Below are 20,830 nucleotides of genomic sequence, written 5' to 3' on the forward strand. Positions count from 1 at the left end.
ACAGAAGCCAATTGGGCTGGACAGACACCAGAAACTCACTCTGTTTGCCTCTACCTGCCTGTGCTAGGTCACTTCAGCAACATGAGAGCAGCAACCTTTGTCCTTCTCTTGGTCCTGGCACTTGCAACCATCTTCAGTGAGTATCTCCCTCCTCACACTGCCACTTCCCTGATACCAGCAGCTCCATGTTATATTCTACTCATATAATTCTGGGATATACTTATCACATAGAAATTAGGGGAAGTTTTTTGAAATGCATTTTTCTATCTTCACTAATAAATCACTAAGTCATATAATCTCAGGAGATGAGTGGACCTTAATTGTCACCAGATTCTTATCCATATACATCAGATTCTTATCCCTATAAACAATTCTTCTAAGATCCGTAAGAAAAGATCACCTAGCCTCTGCTTTGACATGACATCAGTATTTATATTACTTCTTCTTAAAAGAGTTCAATCTGTTGTCTGGCAGCAAGAGTTCCTGGGTTATTCTTCTTCCATTATTTAGTTGAAATCTGCCTCCCTAGAATTTTTAACAAATGATTAAATGTCTCCCATCTCTGTCTACTTCATAATAGCAAACACTCTTTAAATTAAATGTCACTTTTTTCAATATTTACTGAGCCCTGATTATGAGGTAGAAAAACCCCTCATTTTCATGATAGTGTTTTCATCCTTTTGGCTACGTTACAATACCACTCCATAGAAGGAAAAAAAAAAACATGCTGAGATTTCACCTTTGATATTATTCTGATATACTGTTCTGAAGAAAGCCCTACAAATTTATATATTTAAGATAAGCTAAGAACTGAAACATAAATCATACATTTTTTTCTAATAAGATTAGTTACCTCCAGAGTTTGATTTAAATATTTCTTGTCTTTGTTATCCTTCCAGATACAGAATGTGTCAAACAGAAGGAACAGGTCAGTATATCCCGATTTAAAAGCTCTACTTTCATGAAATTTTAAAGCCAGTATCAGCAGGGAAATATTTGGTTCTATACATTAATTATATTTCTACATATGTGAGGATTTATTTTTTGCCTATCAAAATGGTTATTTAAAAAAAAAAAAAACATAGACACATCTTCCTAATAGGTAGGTGGTAGAACAAAGTAGTTAGGCAATTAGCATTGGAGTTAGTTGAAAGTTGAAAGTTCTGGGTTCAAGTTTCAGCTCTCCAATTGTCTGGCATTGGCAACAGCATTTACCTCCTGTTATTTCAACACTTGAGGCATGTGTTTGAAAAGGGCATATAGCAAATCTCAATAAAGGCAAGTCTTGGTTCTTATAATTTTTAAATGGCTTATGTACATTTTTGTTCTCTATCTGAGAGAATTAAGATTTTGATCTAAACTTTTCTTCATGACTCAGAGTTGTAATGACTATTGTTGAGAGGATCTAGGTGTAGTAAAAACTTTAAACCAGCATTCAGGTAATTTGGGTGCTAACCCAAGCTATACCACTTATTAGCTGTGTGACGCTGGGGCCTAGGTAACTCCCTCTACCGCTTTGAGTCTTCTTTTTTCTTTCATCTATTAAGGAAACGGTAGGGTTAAGAATATAAACTTTGGAGTCAGACAGCTCTGAGTTCAAGCCATCCTTCATGCTTTAGTAACTGTGCGAGAATTAAAAGTGTTAATGAATGCTAAACTCTTGACACTTTCCCAGTCATATCGTAAGTATTGCAGAGATGCTGGTCAGTAGCTATCTCTATAATGTATCTCACACTTACATTCAAGGTAGACCTTTTTGAGTGAAAGAGACATATACAGAGGGACAATTCATGCAGAAAACTGATCACGTCTCTGTGTGCTCCCATAGGGTGGTTATAATTGTGACTATGTCACACGTGCTAAGAATTGATATATCAACACAGGATAGTGGAAATTTTTCTATTTTTAGAATAAATTATGAATCTTTAACCAAGTACCAGAAGCCATGATTTTGTATCTGACACAGAGCTCCTTTATACTTTATATATCTCATATGGAGTAGCCCAGGACAGACAACTGGAATAAGAAATATATGCATTGAGATCCCTCCAAATTTGATTGAATCCCTGGAATAAATATTTGGTTGAAGGATTAGAGCTTCTAATATGTTTTCTGTAGGTTGATTGCAGGAGTTATAAAAAGTTACCACCAGGACAAGATAGAAGTTGTCCAAAAATATATATGCCAATTTGTGGCTCTGATGGTCAAACTTACAACAACGAATGCTTCTTTTGTTCTGAAGTTAGGTAAGTATATTGAAATATTTTGTGTTTTATATTTTTGTTCTAATTATGTGATGGCAAATATACATCAGTTAGAAGTGGTTTTCAGCATAAGGAGTATGTGAATCATCACACATCAACTCTAAGAAATAGCACTCCCAATTTATAGGATTTGCGAGTTCCTACTACAATTTTATCCCCATATATTCCAGCAGCAGGAATAATCAGAGAAATCCTAAGATCTCCAAGTGGGAAGGAAACTTAAGGGTCTTGTTCAACTTCCATCTACCAATCAATTGCTTAAACTCTTGCTACAAAAGTCACCAGGGAGTCTCACAGCACATACTTGATTATTTCCAGGGACAATAAAATCCTGTTCTAAGCAGGTCTGCCATGTCTGTTACAGTGAGCATGTTTATATTTTACCTTCAGCAACTAGGTTTTGACAAAGTAGAACTCCCTAATGATTGGTAGAAAGGGGAAAAATATCATAAAACTCTGAAAACCTTGTTCTGTTTCAGAGTATAATTTCTCAATAAGACATACATTTGAACTACAGTAAAAAATTAAATTAAAAAATTAAAAATAGCCAAAAGTAGGTTAAAGTTTACAAAGTAATCATCCCCAAGATATATCAATATCAGCTCAAAAACATGGAATGATGAATGATAAACCAAAATGTTCTTTTAATCATTTTCCATAGTTCCTTTTAATTATTTTCAAAATCATGTACACAAAAACAAGAATATAATATATATGGTGAATTGTTCCAGTTCTTTTCTAATAGGAGAAAAAGTTACTGTCTATTAGGAAAGAGGCTTCTGAATGTAAGTCTTCCTTAAATTAAAAAAAAAATCGAAAAGCACATATTTTCAGGGAAATAAGATGATTGTGATATAATCAGCACCAGTTGCTAAAATACTCCTAAATTGTAGTCACTTTTTCTAGAAATGTCAAAAAGTAGAGAGACTTGGAAACATTTTCTGAGTTCATTGGTGAAGCTTGGATGCTAATGAAATGCATATCACCTCAGTGTTTCCATTTGTTGCTATTTTCTCTCCACAGGAAAACCGATGAAAAACTTAAATTTGCACATTTTGGAAGGTGTTGAAGCTATCTTGTGATTTTGAAATATCTTTTAATACATCTATTTACAAGAGAAATTTTTCTTTTCCCATATATTCTATGCCATTGTTTTAGATTTTGATTTGTTTGTAGAATAAAGTAAACCAAATATAATATGTTCAAATCTTGTTGTTTGGGAGCTGAAGCTTCTAAATTTGCTTCAATTTTAGGTGATCTCTAATAGACCATCTTGGGGAAGGAAGGGTCGAAGACCAGTAGCGGGAACCAGAAAATCAAAGGCTTTGAGGCTGAGGCCCTCCTACCAGGCTAGGAAAAGACCCTCTATGCCTTACTTAGTTCTTTCCTGAAAGGAAAAGAGATAACAAAAAAAGTGAGACTTCAGGAATGGGAATCAGGAAATAAAGGTTCATTAGATGTCCTCTGTGGTTAAGACATTGAGAGCTGTCCTGCATTGGGCCTGCTCTCTGACCAGAAGTCCTTCCCAGAGTGCCAATCTGTAAAATGGGACTGGTAAAACATGGCTGATAAAGTCATGCAATGTCTTAGTTTGCTAGGGCTGCTATAACAAAGTACCACAATAGGGTGGCTTAAAAGAATCAGAAAATTATTGTCTTACAGTTCTGGAGGCTAAAAGTCTAAAAACAAAGTGCTCTGGTTTCCTGCTCTTTCTGAAGTCTGTAGGAAAGAGTCTTTCCATGCCTCCATCCTGCCTTCTGGCAGTGATTAGCAATCCTCGGCATTCCTTGGCTTTGACATAACTCAGCCTCTGCCTCAGTCATCACCTGGTGTTCTCTCCTGTGTCTCTTCTCCCCTTCTTAAAAGGACACCAGTCATGCCGGATTAAGGGCCCACCACACTCAAGTATGATCTCATTTTAACATAACTAATTGTATTTTAATGACTCTTTCCAAATAAGGTTACATTCACAGGTACCAGCAGTTAGAACTTAAACATATCTTTTTTTTTTTTTTTTTGGTGGGGGGTGCATAATTCCCATGTATTAGATGGCATCTCCCATCTTTTTCTTTCTCTGAGGGGTATTCTCAGATCTAAAACCTGAAATTTGTCTTATCCCACTATTAAATCATATGTACCTTAAAAAGCAGAAAGTGTGCCTGGCTAATCTTTGTAATCAATTTATGCATCCATTAAATTGGCAAATATCTATTAATGCCAATTTGGTGTCAGTGATGTATTAACAGAGTAGACTTAGCCACTCTCTCTTGGAGCTTACTTACATCATATGAGGGAATTTGCCATGATTGGTACAACATCTTGCATGGAATGGACTTTATACAAATCTGTTTAATAAAATTGAATTGAAATTAAGCAACATTTCCATTGCATTATAGTGGAGTCACATTATTTATGCATGAAGTACATGAAAGTGTAATTATATGTTCTTTTCAAAGAAGGTGAGAGAAAAAGTAGATTCAAACCCTTTTAAGCTGTGTCCTGGTCTCACAAAGCCATCAGAGATTCAAGAACCACAACTGTCCTCCATAATGACCCATGCCGATTTCCAAAGATTTCCTATAAGATTGTATCTCGTTGTTGTTGTTCATTGTTTTTTATTTTCTCTTTACCTTATTTCTTTGCTTTCTGAAAGATGCAAGGCAATCACTAAGACCACTTAAAACAGTCCTTAGAGAAACTCTTTAAAGAAATTGAAAGTATTGACTCAAACTTCATTCATCTTTTCACCAGTTATTTATTAAATAGCCACTCTGTGCTAGATACTTAAAATACACCAGTGAACCAACAAATTTAAAATATAGTACTTCCTTCATGGGGATTTATGTCTAGGAAGGAAGAATGGATATTAAAAAGTTTTCACTCAGATATCACTGAGGAATCAGAAAATACCTCCCTGAGAAGGTGACTTATAAGCAGAAACCTGAATGATGGGTAGATATTAGACAAAAGAAAATAGTGTGGGGATGGTGGTGGGGACGGAAAGGACTTGGCTGCAGAGTAAGAAGTGAAAAGCCTCCTTCCAAGAAGCGAGAACAGCAGGAGACTGTGATGTAGCAAACTAGCACAGGTAGTTGTCAGCCAGTTTTCAACTACTCTTCCTCCCTCCTCTTTAACACCTTGTCCTCACAATCCCTTCTCCAGCTGCCTCGAGAGTGATATTTCTAGTCTCATCATTTGCCTGCTAAAAATGCTTTAGTGATTCTAACCACCTACAACACCATCAGTCCTGGCTATCTCTCTCCCTCCCATCTCTCTCCATTCCACTTTGTCCCAGGCTGGCCCCCATTATCAGAATCTCCCATGTACTCTGTGATTCTGCTTCTGCTGGTCTCTCTTCCTATAACTCTTTTACCACTTTTCTATCTCACCAATTTCTGCTCATCATTAAAATGTGTCAGTCCTAGTAACAACTGATGGCTGGGGAAAATTAAATTTTGGAGCAGGGACCTGGGTTGTGGTCATTCCAGCTATCCAGGACCCTGACCCCAGCTGAGGGGACCAAAATCCAGCATCAGCTCCATCTCCCTATTCATCAATTTTGCGTTGCAAGTCAATGTGTCATGAGACGTGGACCCCATGGTGTTCAAATCAAGCAGAGCCACACTGGACATAAGGGTCATGGATTCCAAGAGCAACGGAGCCCTGACCTGGAGCAAAGACACTAATTTTAAATGTGATTTGGCCTTCAACCAGACTCACTTCTTCCCCAGCTCAGGCTATGTCCGTGATACCAAGGTCACAGAGAAAAGCTTTGAAACAGATATGAACCTAAACTTTCAAAACCTGTCAGTGATCGAGCTCTACATCCTCCTCTTGAAAGTGGCCGGATTTAACCTGCTCATGACACTGAGGCTGTGGTGCAGCTCAGGACACCAAGCTCATTGTGCCCCCTCCATTCTTCCTTCTCATCACCATCTCCACGGTCCTCTACCTTCAAGCCAAAGGGAGAATTCTCCACCCACCATGAAGGTGAAGCCGCCCACCACCTCTCTGGCCCCACTGGCAAAGCCAACAACTGGATCCTACCTGACTTCTGTGATCTGAAGAGCTGCCAAATTCTGCCACCACCCCCTCTGTTACCTTCTTGCTGTTTTTCTCTGCCTTACATTCATGGCAAGGGCAGGGGCTGCTGCAGCCTCACCTGGCTGTGAAGAAACTCCCTACCTGTCCCCAGAGCTGCCTCCAAAGTCCCACTGGATGACAGAACCCCAGGAGGTCCCCCTGGACTCTAGCTCCTGGAAAATGTCATGGGGTGCTTATATATTTTTAAATAGTGTTCATTAAAAAAATACATTTTACTGTTTTCCCCAATATGTGGGGAAAATGACCTCCTTACCTAAGTTCTTCTATGCTGTGTATCTGAACCACATTGTGAATTCTGTTGCCCATGGCTTCATTAAAAGTGATTTGGAAGAACAAAAAAAAAAAAGTGTCAGCCCTAATGTTCATCTTTTCTGAAAAGCTTCTCTTATAGATCTTGTCCTTCTAAATTAGTATCATATTATAGTCTCATTGGCTCCATAACCATCTGTTTCCTCTGCTATATTATGAGCTCATATTATCATATTATAGTCTCATTGGCTCCATAACCATCTGTTTCCTCTGCTATATTATGAGCTCATAGCTCATAGCTGGCATGGTATAGGTGTTCAATGAATATTATAGGAATTTTTTAATTAAATTGAATTAAAATGAATTGAATTTGGCTTCTATCAACAGATAAGCAAGGAAACCATGGTATATTATCCCAGATAACCCTGACGTTAGGTGTCAACCCCTAATCCAGATCCAGAATAGAATGTATAGCTACTATTTGTCAACCCAAACTCTCAATGCTTCCAAGTTAAAAGAAGAATCCACAGAGACACAAGCAATACAGAGTAATGAACCCTTTTCTAGAGATTGTGGGGTAATGACTGAGTTGGCACACCCTACAACCTGAAAAGTCCTCATTACATTTCTGTCCTCCAACATCATCTGTTACAACACTTGCTTGTAAAATCCTTGTCATTTGCAACATGAAAAGAAAGTGGAAAAAAAACAAAAAAAATTAAAGATACACAAATAAAATAAGATAAAAGCAATGTAATAAACTGCTAAAACTCATCTGCTAGAACTGAAGCCTATTGAAATTCTAAGAAACCTCACTGTGTGTTTCATTTTTAATTAGCTCTTCCTCACATTCACGTGAAGTAGGCATCACTAGATCCAATAAAACCATTCTTCCGGAGCAGGTAACTCAGGTCACACTCAGAAAACAAAGTTAAGCTAAAGTCACAACTTTGGAATGTTAATTAAAAGTAGGTGCAGATCAAGGAAATGGAAGCCAGGTGTATAAATACCTTCTTTAACAAAACACATCCATGTGGACAATCCTGAAAAGTTTTCAGAATTTCTTAAGAAAAGGAACACTGAATCCAAAAACAACTGTCAAATTATTTCAATATAAAAGAAAGTTTTTAAAGTGCTACTGTTTAAACGCAAGAAAAGAACTACTAGAGTTCTAAAAGTTGCTTCCACTGAGTTCAGGAAACTGATCACTCCCAGTTGCCAGGTCTCCGAACCCTCCTTTTTCCTGGATGTGAGGCACGTAAAGCTCACAAATAGGATCAGAGGTTGAAACAACGGAGGCCCAGCCCCTCCAAGCCCTGCGTTATTCATCAATGAGGAAGCCAGTCTTGTAGATCATTCTATCCTCGCATCCAATTCAGGAACCTCACTGAACATGCACTTGAGGCCTCTGGACTGCTTGCTGTGTTCCTAGCCTGAAGTCCCTGCCCCTGTAGTTCACCAGTAGCCATTCCTTCGGAATCGCTACACATCTAGCTTGCACTCCTGACATCTCTCCTCCCTTCCTCTTTACCACTTTTAGAAATGAAGCCCAGTGGCAGACTCCCAAAAATATTAGCTGGCTTCTCTGAGGCACTGGACTCCCGGGTCTCCCTACGTTGTTCTGGCTGCCTGTTTAGTCCTCATTTATTTTTTATTAATCTATGAGATCCACAAGTTGGCTGAACTACCATCGGTTTACAGTCATGGCCTTTAGATATCAATTTGTCCTCCTAAAATTATTTTGTCAATGTTGTATAACATAACGGTTAAGATAGAGGCTTGGAGATAAGAGAGCCTTGGGGTTGAATCTAGTTTTGCTACTTCTGAATAATCTTGGGCAAGTGAAACTCTGAGTTTCAGTTCCTGCATCTAAAAATGGGACAACAGCAGTTTCTTGTGGATTTGCCAAAAGGATTAAATGAATTAAAGTATATGTAGCACATAACATTCTGCCTAGCCCTTAAGAAACAGACAATAAATGGTAGATTTTCAAATAACAAAAATTTATGAGTGCAATAAGTTTGACCCCTAGGCACAATGGGGGGATTCTAATTTAAGCTTCTGATCTCTCCTGGTCTTTTCCCCAACTCCACCCTAATCATAACTACCCCTGCCTGCCCTGACATACAGCAATATGAACCTTCCTATTTAGGCAGATTGTCCCTGTTACAGTCAAACACTTCAGCAAAGTAGTTTGACTGCAATGAAATAAAAATATCCTCCACCTCCACCCCTATCAGAGACCTTGGTGGATTTTCTTAAAATTATCTTCATCTTAGGTAAAAAAGAAAAACATATTTTGAACTTCCTGAGAGCAAGGGCTTGGGACTTTTTCATTATTGAGTCTAGATCGGATGTTTGTTTCTCTACTGCCTGGCACATAATAGGTGCATATACGTTGTAAATTATCGGGAGGTAAACAAACTCAAGGTGGAATGAGTGTACTCAAACTGGTTACAGCCATGTATTTAAGATCCTAATGTCGCAAAGATCTCCACACTGAATTCTGCATTGCCTGAAAATGACAGGAGAGACCAAAATGATACAACAAGGGGTAGGGAACAGGAAAACCAACTTAGTTTCTCCACAGATGCAGAAATGTTTCTGAAGTCTGTGGTTAGATGAGCATCCTTGCTAGTAGAGAAAGGTCAGGGGAGAAGCTGGTGGAAGCTGGCTACCTGAATAGCAGTAAAGAATGAGGATCAGGGAAGGTGGACAGAAAAGGCTTCAAAGTATAGCTCATATCTTACTTCTTAATTGGATGATAGACAAATGAGTGTTTGTCTTATTAACTGTATGCATATTGTATATACTCTTTTTTATGTATGATATATTAGAAAATAAATATAAGAGATGGGACATGGAAAAAAAGTAGATGATCTTGGGTATAAAACTGGTCCTGAATTTGGGAAGATTTACTAAGTGAAAAAGCAGGAATACATTTGCCTTTAAGCATTCTCTTTCTTTTCCAATATCTAAAGGCCTCTTGGACACTTTTCTTCAAGTACCAGAACTTATTTGTCTCCTGAAATAGTCCTAAATTGACCAGGAAACCAGCCCACACTGAATGTACCCACTTGACAGAGAAAAGTGGAACCGATGCAGCCTGGAGGAGAGCACTGTGCTGCTCAATCAGCCTGAATATTCCCGCTTTCTTTCTGAAAGTTTCCATGAAGAGCAGGCCAAAGAATCAAGAGTATCTTCTTACAGAAACTTTTGGTGAAAAAAGGAATCTCAACAATTCACAGGTTTTTGGATTTCATAGGCCAATTATGGTTTTTTTTATAATTATTTATTACAAAATGAAGTAAAAATCACAATAGAAACCCAAGACAAAAATTATCCACAATCTTTAGGAATCATCTTGTCATGATAGCTCTTATCCATACATAGATACAACCTTTACATATTGGCACTAATATAAATGCAATTTCATATTCCATTTTGCTGAATGTTAGGCCATAAGGATATTTCCATTTCACTTTTTCTTTCCTCCCCCAATCCCTTCTTCTACGTTCTTCATTGACTATCCTAAAATAAAAGGAACATTAAAAATAAACTTAACATTGCCGGATTAATATTAAGATTGAAAATTTTTTATATAAACCCACCAATAATATTATCTACTTCCATAATTTTTTTGTACGAGAAAAGACATTGCATAATCAAAAAAGAAGAAAGGAAATATTTTATGACAGGATTTCTCATGAAAGAATAGCTGTAGCCTTATACCATTCTTATTACTAAGTGGCTCATATTTTTCTTATATTGCCTTGGGATGACCAAAATTCTCATCTGAACCAGGTACTGGCATTGAAGAACTGTTCATAAAGGGCAGTGATCCTCAAATGCTGTTTTAGGGACCTCTAGTAATCTCTGGAGTTGCCTCAGCAGCACAATGAAGAACATAAGGGCCCATCACATCAAAATCCTCTACTCTAGCTTCAACTCAGAGAATTCTCCTTTCATTTGTTTTTTATATTGTGTAACGGTAAGATTTGACCAGTTCCACCACTGGCTAGCTGTGTGAACTTGAGCAAGTTATTCATTTCCCTGACTCAGATTTCTTTCTCCACAGGTAAATTGGTATTCTATTTGTACCTACTTCACAGAATTTTCCTGAGTATTAAATGATTTAATACAGGATTGTTTAGGATATTCATGGTACAATATAAGGATTCAATAATTTTTATTACTGTTAAAAACTTAGAACACTAATGGCGACACTCCTTATCAATAAACTCAACGCAGGAATTGCCTTTATGGGATTATTAAGGGGTGTTTACGTAGCTTCTTCTTGGATCCCTGGAATGATAAGGTGCTCACTACTTCCTGAGGCAGTCATTAGCGGGAAACCCTTACTATCAAAAAGTTCTTATCCTGGGTGGGTGATGGTGGTGCAGTGGCAGAGTTCTCACCTGCCGTGCTGGAGACCCAAGTTCAGTACCCAGTGCCTGCCCATGCAAAATAAATTAAAATAAGTTCTTATCTTTATCAAGCTTAGATTGACTCCCATATCAGTTATCCCCTCATTTGTCTTAAATATAGCCCTTAGGGCCACAGAGAAAGTCTAATTGAGAACCCTTTAGATATTTTTAAGAAATTCTTCTGTACTTCCTGAGTTCACTAATATTAATTGAAGAAAACCTTGTACTAGGTCCTATACTAAATATTTTAATCATAATTTCACTTAATTCACAAAACAACCCTATGAACACGGGACTTTTATTTTTCAGGTGCATGGAAATTAAACCCAGGTCTCCCTCATGTAGGGCGAGCATTCTACACTGAACCACCCATGCACCAACATGGGACTTTTAATACGACTAGTTTGTAAACTCTTTAAAAAGGTATTCTGGAATTCATTTGGAGCTAAAAAAAAAGGAAACCATCAAGTGAATGAATGAACTTGCTTTCTTTTCTCACTTAAGAAAAACGAGTCTCAGTGAGTCCAAATTTGTTGTTCAAAATGAAAAGGATACTATGGAACTGTGACTGATGAAGGGCTCTCTTTGACTCCAGAACTCAAGTTCTTAAGCTCTGCTGCACTGTGCTCCCTAGGCAACATCATAATCCCTATCTCCATAGCAGCTCATCCCAACAGATCTGGCTGTCATTATGCGTGCACAGGAAAACAGATGTGAGCTCCCCATCACCCAGCCTTTCTGGTCAGGAAGCGTATGTCCATTATTGTTATAGATGGCACTTTCCAGCCCATGAACCCAAAAATCAAGAGGGGCTGCCAGTGGTCTTGTCATAGAGGTATGGAAAGGCTCTGTCAGAAACTTATATTTTGCACAAAGTTTTGGTAGCATTTAGCAAAAGATATAATGTTTTGTTGAAATCTTGATTCAAGATAACTAATTTGTATTGCTTGGTATAATCAGAAGTGCAATATGCTGCTTCTGCTTTGGACAACTGCAATGATATCACTAGCAAAGTTTACCCCTTGGCATAGAACACAATGGAGAGCTCTAGTTATTGACCCATAAAACTGGTCTTGGCCTTTTAGGGTTAGTCTTGTTTGGGGACAATGCACTCATGGCCAAAGCATCAAGTACAGCCCAGATTTTGTACCACTGGAGTCTCAAAATATCCGTATGGTCCTTTAATCTTATCTTGAGGGATGCCAGTGAGCTTTCCCCTAAGAACCTTGAAGAAGCAGTTTCCAACAAAGACCAGGTAGATTCCCAACAGATGTCTGGCTTGCTCTTTCACTAGCTCACCCAATACACCATCAGATTTAGGGTTCTTAAGAAAATCATTTCGTGTTAGAGAGCATAGGTCCCTGCTTAAGTCTTTTTAATTAAGACAAGTGAATAGATTCCTTTGCTCTATTGTGTCTAGTCTGGAACAGACTCCCTGCTGATGGGGAATCTGGATAAATGACTAAAACTGCTGATGTGATGCCATACGGATCCCTGGACCAGGCCCCCATGGAACTGGCACTCTGGCAGAAAACAAATCCAGGAATCTGTCTTTAGGACTCATTTCAGACATTAACTAGTTCTGAGATCTTGGACAAGTCACCACCTTCAATAAGACCCAGTTTCCTCCTCTATAAAATATAGTTGATGTTAATACCCACCTAAGACTTATGTGTGAATCCGATGACATTTTATATGTGAAAGCACTATGAAATTTTTATGCACCACCCAAATGTAAAGCAGCACTAATTTGGGTCACGTTGTATAGTCATCTTTAACAAGGAAAAACTTCCCATGATTCATTTAGTCTTTTAAACCTGTTCCAGGGTCCTGTTCTGGGAACGAGTCATTTTTAATAAAGATGACACATCTGACGGGAATAGAATGCCAGTCTCAAATAAGGGGCTAGGCTGATAATTGCGGGTCACATCTCTCACCTCCACTTTACTCCTTTGGCCTCTGTATCAGTCATGGTTCTACTAGAGAAACAAAACCAGTAGCATAGTATCTCCATAATTGCATGGCTACTCCCAAACAATTTGACACAGCTGGAGCAAGGAGAAAGGCTGCAATTTGAGCAGCTTGGTAATTTCAGCAACCTGTCCTACTAGTTCCACCCTAAATTCCTGAAGAATCTGGGAGCAGTTCACGTTGTGACGTGACTGGTAAAAGAGATCTACTTCAGCAAAAGGTACATCCCACACATCACATGTGTGAGCAAGACCCTACTTTGAGTGAATCGGCAGGCTCCCAAAGACAAGGTCAAGATTTTGATATTTGGGTGGACTTATTATCAGCATGGAATGACATAGCAGGGTTGATCATGAGTTTAGCAGACTATCACCACCAGCTCCAGGTGCAAAGCTCAGAGAAGATGCCTGCCCAGAAGGCTGGGAAGCAGCAGTTTTGAAAGGCAGCTGCCCAAGGACATGTTATCAGGTTGTGACAGCAGCTCAGCCCGAGTGGGCACCAGGCAAGGGTTAAAGTGGAAGCCTCTTCTTGAGACCTGTTATTCTAGAAAAAAAAAAAAAAAGAATGAAAATTTATTTGCCCTACCTCTGCCCCAGAAGTGAGGAGAATGATGGAGATGTTTGTGTTTGTGTGTTTTCTCCAGTGTTGAATGTTTACAATGTGAATTTAGAGAGCTCTAATAAAGAATCAAAAAAAAAAAAAAACCTCCCATGGTTATAGAGATGTGTTTCAAGGAATTGGCTTACACAATTTTGGGGACTAGCAAGTCCAAAATCAGCAGGGCAAGCTGGTAGGTGTGCTAAAACTCTCAGACAGGAGCCAAATCTGCAATCGATGGGTAGGATTTCTTCTTCATGGAAATTTGAGCTTTGCTCTTAAGGCCCTTCACCTGATTGAATGAAATCTACCGAGATTATCAGCTGGGTAGTCAACTGATTGTTAACCACATTTACAAAATACCTTCACAGCAACATCCAGATTAATGTTTCATTGAGTAACTGTGTATTATAGCCTAGCCAAATGACCCATAAACTAACCATCACAGCCACCTTTAGCATCATAGGGGCAACAGCTCCCTTGGTTTAAACATGTTCATCCATTTTCAGCATCTCAAATGTGAACCTGTATCCAGGAAACTCTAAGATTCTTTCATCTCAAAGATGAGCAAATCTGTTTTGCTTTTGTTTTAATACATTTTTTTTTCTGTCCATCCAGAAATTGCTGAATCACATAATTCCAGGGTTGGAATAAACCATAAAGTGCACCTACTCCAATTTCCTAACTGAATAAGAAAGTTTTCTATTATATACCTCAGAAGGGGCCATCATCTTGTCATTGCTTTGATGTAAAACTCTCCTGTTGAAAGAACAGCCCATTAATAACTTGCTTGGCATCTTAGTTTGCCAGGGATGTTATGACAAATACAATAAATCGGTTGACTTAGACAAAAAGAATTTATTGTCTCACAGTTTTGGAGCTACAAGTTCAAATTCAATGTCTTGATAGGTCATGCTTTCTTCCTGTATTATTCTTGAGCTGACTTGCTGCATTCCTTGGGGTTCCTTGGTGTGCATCTCTTCGTTCATCACATGGCAATATCTTTCTCCTTGTGCCTTCTCCTCTGTTTTCTAATAACTTCTATTTCTAATTGCATCTGAATTTCCTGTTTATAAGGACTTCAGCCAGATTAGATTAAGGCCCACCTGGATTCCATTTGGCCTTATCCAAATAGGATCTTTGAAGGCCCTATCTACAAATGAGATCACACCTACTGGACTGGGGATTAGGATTTAAACATACCTTAGTAAAGGACATGATTCAATCTACCACATTGAATTAATAGAATATTCTTGCGTTACTGATAGAAATCAACAATGATCCAACTTGTCATCTATGACCGACACAAGATTAAAGAGTTTAAAAATATATCATTAATTTGTCCATTCCACATTTATTGAGCACTGAATATGGTCTGGCATCAATTTAATAAATCAAACCCTCATTATTATGATAACCTTTCTAGTTCAAGGCCCTTTTTTCCTAAACTTGATTCTCATTCCAAAAGAGTAATCCTAGGATTCCCACCCTTGCTGGGTGAATAGAACTTGATCATTATTGTGATTCAAAGTCCTCAAAGAATCCATGCCAGCCAGCATAGACTAATAATGGAACCAAATAAGATTCCTCCACCAAAAAAAATATTTTTGCTTTTATTCAAGAGGCAAAATGCCCATTTAGCATCATGTGATACAGAATTTTATGGGGTCAGAAAGTTAAGATGACTTTGATTTTCTATCTCAAAATTAAAAGCCCTTCCATACATATCTGTTACATAAGAAAAATAAATTTAGAATAATTTCTTCAGAATCATCAGAAATAAATCTGGTATTTCACATAATTACATTATATAGCTGAGGACTTCTTTTAATGTCAAAACATATTCTAGCAAAAGAATTTTAGGTTCAAACCATTATTAAATGGAGTCAATAAAGCATAATGGCCAGTGCACTGGCTTTAGAGTCAGATAGAACTTCGTTCCCAGCTTTGTCACTATGTGACTAGCACAACCTTACAACATGGGTTTCCTCATGATGATTATTACAATACCTACCAATCGAATTACTGTGAGCTTAATCACCATAATTCTTGCACAGGGCTCATGAGTCCTTTGCACGCAGGAAGAATTCAATGATAGCTCCCTAGTGTTATAATAAAATAGTCATATGTTCCTTTACTTCATTCAAGGATTAAGAGCATGATTTAAACGTTTTATTTTCACTCAGTGTGAAAATTACATATTTGTTTTAGAGCATTCTCATATGTGGTAATATAAACTTTCAACTAGTAAGCATGTAACCAGGATTCTTTACCCAGCTTTGATATTTCCAGGCAATCTAAGAAGTGCCTTTAATTTTTATTGAGCTTGTGATTCATAAATAAAAAAGAGTAAAAAACAATCATAGTGGTTATGAATATGTACTTTGAAGTCCCAGGCCCAAGTTCAAATGATAGGTTCAACAATTACTAAATATGTGTTCTTGATAAATTTATGTAGCTTTCCTCTGCTTTGGTTTCTTTTTCTTTAGGAGCTGTTAATAGCAACTACCTCAAAGGGTTTTAAGAGTTAAGAAGGTATACCACATGCAGGGCAGGCCACGGTGGCTCAGCAGGCAGAGTTCTTGCCTGCCATACTGGAGACCAGGGTTCGATTCCTGGTGCCTGCCCAATGCTTAAAAAAAATTAAAAAGTATACTACATGCAGGATTCTCAGCAGAGTCCCTGGCAAGACAGTGTTCCATAAAAGCCAGCTCTTAGCATTCTGCTTTCCTAAGAAGCATGCAAACTTTAAAAAGGATGAGTGCTAGGGGAAGAATGGGCAAGCTGTTCTCTAGGGGCGGGCAAGATTTTTCTAAGCAGGCAAGGAGAGGCACTGAATCCCAAGCATTTAAGTACTTGACCCTAATTTGAGACCATTAAAGTACAGGGACCTAACTTGAGAACTTCCATGGGTACAAAGAGAGCATTTGACTGAAGAGAGAGGGCTGGGCATGGACCTCAAGAGCTCACCTATGGTTAAGAAGAACCTTGAGACAGACTAGGGGAGGTGAAGGCTAATGTGCAGTACTGAGACATTCTGCCTCCATCTTTAGGCAGTGGCATACCATCATAGGCAGGTGATTTCTGAGTATATCTGTGATCTAGAAAAATTCCCCTCTATGCAAGAATGCCAGAAGTAGTAAAATAATTATAGCAAGCAAATATAGAACGTACAGTTCTTTCTACATTCCAGACTATTCTAAGTTCTTTGTGTACATAAACTCATTTAACTATCTGAGGTAGTCGCTATTATCCATTTTGCCGATAGAAAAAGTCACAGAAAGGTTAAGTAACTTACCCAAGATCCCGTATCACTAAGTGGCAGAGAAGAGATTTAAACATAGAAATTGTAGTAGTAGTGTCCCTAACTCTTCACCACCGCACCTCACTGCTTCTGTCTGGATGGAAAGTTAACAAAATGGGCTGAGAAAAATGCATTTTAAAAAACACCTTAGTACTGTATCAAGAAACAGGAATAAAATTATAATTGAAACTTAAGAAATACATATGCTTTAATTATTTCCAAGATGAATTATTTATGAAGAAAAACAAGCATAAAATATATTGGACAGTTTATTCAGGCATCCCTACCCTCCATCTAAGAAATGACTAATACTGCAGAAATAAAAGGAAGCCTATAAATTATTTTGACTGCCTTTAAAACAAAAATTAATAAAAGCATGACTTAAGGGATATAAATCAAATATGGTTAATGTTGAAAGGCATTCTTTTTAAATAAACATCAGTCACTAAGATATTCTTGAGCTGTAGTTACTACCTTTTAAATTGCTGACAAGTAGTAACAAGTTTTTTCAGTCATAGCGGTGAAGTTTGGTGCCAGGACAATGCTTGTTGGCTTGGTTTTTGGCATTTGTCTTTATTTTCTCGCCATGAAACAAGTAATAAAAATTTAAATTTTTATGACTGGGAAAATGAAATGGTTCTGAAATAACTTGTAATACATTTTAAGCATAAAAGGCGATTCTTTTCCAGTGTCATCTATTGTTGGATGCCTTGTCTCATACGCCTTTATGTATTTATCTGTTTTCTGAATAAAATGGAACTAAAGGAAATTTTCTTGAAACTTTTAGTATGGAAGTTGAATTTTTTTAGCTTACTTCTGATATAGTTGATGGCTAATAGACCACTATAGAGTTTCTTTGTACTGGAAATTTTGCTCTTGGCCAATTGGAAGAATCAGTAGCTCACAGGACACAAGACATATGCTTTTTTTTTATCTAGCCCAGGCCAGGGAAATAAACCCTATGGTTTATTTGTTTCATGTATATTCTTTATTGAAACCTGAAAAATAAAGGAAAAGACTTCAGACATAATATTTCAACACTTCTGATAATTGGAAAATACATTTTACCAGGACCTGCTGACGTAGCATGAAATAAAAGACAATGAGAACTGCCCTGGATTGAGGGCATCAAAGGGTGCCTTGATCATCCTTGCAACCCTTTCATATGTCATTAATTGAACAAGTAACTAGTGAATGCCTAAGTGCCTGGTACTGTGCCTATATCTGAGGATAAAACGATGAAACCAATAGATGTTTTCCCTGCTCTTACTGAACTTTATTTCCAGTTGGGACGATATGATGTACTCAGTTCAATACCTTGCCTGTGATAGCCACCCAGTAAGTAAGTTTGCATCAAGCATAATTGAGCTTAAGCAACATTTTCATCAGGTTATTTTACTACTTGGAAATCTCTACTGGATAGTCTGAGAATTCAAAGAAATGTGAGAAATTATTTTTGACTTTAAAGGAGCCTGTGTTTGGGCTTTGGAGACAGAAATAAAAATGGCATTTGCATAAACAAATAAATAATATAAGAATCCACACAATAAATAAGAAAGAACACATGCTAAATATCATGGATGATCAGAGGCTGAAATAGTCACCAGGCTAGAACACTGGAACGTGACTAGGCGTCTCCTACCAATCCTTCAGAAAGAGCTTCTTCTTTGATAATTTCTTGGCTTTCTGTCTTCCAACAACACATATTGCCTGCATTTTTATGCTACCACTACATTATATAGTTTTCTATGTTATTTAACACAATGAAACACAATCATCTGCTAATAAGCAAAGCTCTACTATTAGAGTTTGGACCTCTCGAGAGCAGAATTGTGCCTTAATTATCTTCTGCACCAATGGCCTAACATAAAGTCTATCACATTTAGAGGTTATAAAAAAAACAACTGTTGAACTAATGATGAACTTTTCCCTAGAAAACACACCATGAACCCATATAGGATGCCACAGAAACCAGCTATTATTCACTAGCCTATAAAATAATTTCCCTCCTACTCCCATAATGGGTTCTGAAATGCCTGATAGGATCAAAGGAATAAGCATTATTTTTCTAGGAGAACTGAGTGTGTGACTCTATTTTTTTATACCACAGACAAGAAACTGATATCAGAGACTGTGATAAGGTGAAGTCCCCAGAACTAGGGTAGGTCTAATAAAAAATAATAGCTACTATCATTGCATTCTTACCATTTGCAAGGTAACATGCATGAAAACACTTGCCATGCATTATATTATTTAACTTTTACAACTCTAGGACGTATATACTATTATCAATGCTGGGTTTTTTTGGGGGTGGGGTGGGGGGGACGGTGCATGGTCCGGGAATCAAACCCGGGTCTCCCACATGGAAAGGTGAGCGTTCTACTGCTGAACTACCCATGTATCCTATCATTCCTGTTTTCAGTTGAGTGGAATGAAATTCAGAATGGTGATTTATTCAAAGTCACAGAACCAGAAAGTGACACAGCCAGGATTATACTTAAGGGAGCCAGACTGTAGAACCCAGTGCATCAGCCAAGTCATTGGACAAGCATGAGAACGGGAAAAAAAATGTGCAGCTTCATCAGGCATGTAAATCCATACTGATTTGGAAAACAATTCCTAAGTGACAAATACATGCATTTAAAGGCAGGGACCACAACTTTTTGGTGAGTCATCTTATTCCTTAGGCCTCCTCTTCCTGCTTCATTAATCTTAGAGCTTTGCTCCCTCCTTTTAGGAGTGGGGAGACATTTCTGAGGTTATCTCACATTGAACAGCAGCCAGGATGACCCCCATACAGGGAATAGTGTGGTCAGCTCTGGTGAGAGAAGCTTAGAGCATCAGTCAAGGTCCTACCCAAAAGAGATGGCTCACTCAAACTGTTTACCTTGAGGGGAGTTTTATAATGGGACTATTTATTAAGCAATGGGCATGGTGTAAAGAAATCACAGGGAATAGTCCAGTAACCGGGGCTTAGTAGCAGCAGAAGTACACCGTTACCATGCTGAGACCTGAAGAAGCAATAAGGGAGAACCCAGAAAGAGCAATGCCTATGTGGAGAGGAAAGCCTGACAGAACCTGAAACACTGGGGGGAAAGTAGCCTATGGAGACCCTGCAAGGAAAGTTCCTCCCTTCCTTCATCTTCTCCCCTGCTTGAATCAATCAGTAGCTATAGGGTAAGGAGTCCTTTGATGGAGCCTGTACCAGTCAGCCTTCCAGGTCACAGAGCAAGAAGAAGGGAGAAGCAAACTGAACATAGTCAATGCAGCCCCTGAGGCTACTTGAATTTTTCCACTATCCCTGAAAGTGGTCTTCAATTAAAGGCCATCCTTTTACAGTGTCAGAATATTGGAATTTGGGGTTTAGAGGGCTTACAGGAAGGGCTTCAAGCAACACCTAGGCATCTACACAACCAATGCAGACATCTTTACAACATCCCTGACAGCCCCAGTTTAGACACCTCTATTAACTGAGAATTCATTAATCTGCCATAGATAAAATTGAAAGTGTCTCATGAGTTATAACTTTTCCTTATGTTGAATCCAAATTTCTTCTTTTAGCTTCTACAAATGAGTCCTAGTTCTGTCTCTTAGTGCCTACCGAGTTCACGCTTGTTTTCTCATCCCCATGACAAACTACGAAAGATTTTAAATAACTCTCATGCCCATCCTTGTTTTTCTTTTGTCCAAACTAAACATTCTTAGAAAACACTGTCATCATACGATGTTCATCTAAGTATAGTGGATGGAAATACTCACAAACTTAAGGGAAAGTACTTTGGGCTCTCAGCTCTCAACCTTTCTAAACGTCAGTCAGAAAAGAGAAAGAGCTTTAGATTTACAGTGAAAGGCATTAGATGTGGGTTGAAGTACTGGCTGTTCCTTGAGGCAATTATTTTAGCTCTCTGAGTTGA

The 20,830-nt window shown here is 38.1% G+C and overlaps 1 protein-coding gene across 1 annotated transcript; it reads left to right on the plus strand.

Annotated features, from left to right (window-relative positions):
• SPINK9 (serine peptidase inhibitor Kazal type 9) lies at positions 1-3,461 on the plus strand. Its single transcript, XM_077138069.1, has 4 exons — positions 1-136; positions 900-928; positions 2,119-2,246; positions 3,288-3,461. Exons 1-4 carry the CDS (start codon positions 82-84, stop codon positions 3,331-3,333), a joined length of 258 nt encoding a protein of 85 aa, XP_076994184.1. The 5' UTR covers positions 1-81; the 3' UTR covers positions 3,334-3,461.
• The last annotated feature ends 17,369 nt before the right edge of the window (positions 3,462-20,830 follow it).

The sequence above is a fragment of the Tamandua tetradactyla genome, chromosome 20, assembly GCF_023851605.1.
Source record: "Tamandua tetradactyla isolate mTamTet1 chromosome 20, mTamTet1.pri, whole genome shotgun sequence".
Taxonomy (NCBI): domain Eukaryota; kingdom Metazoa; phylum Chordata; class Mammalia; order Pilosa; family Myrmecophagidae; genus Tamandua; species Tamandua tetradactyla.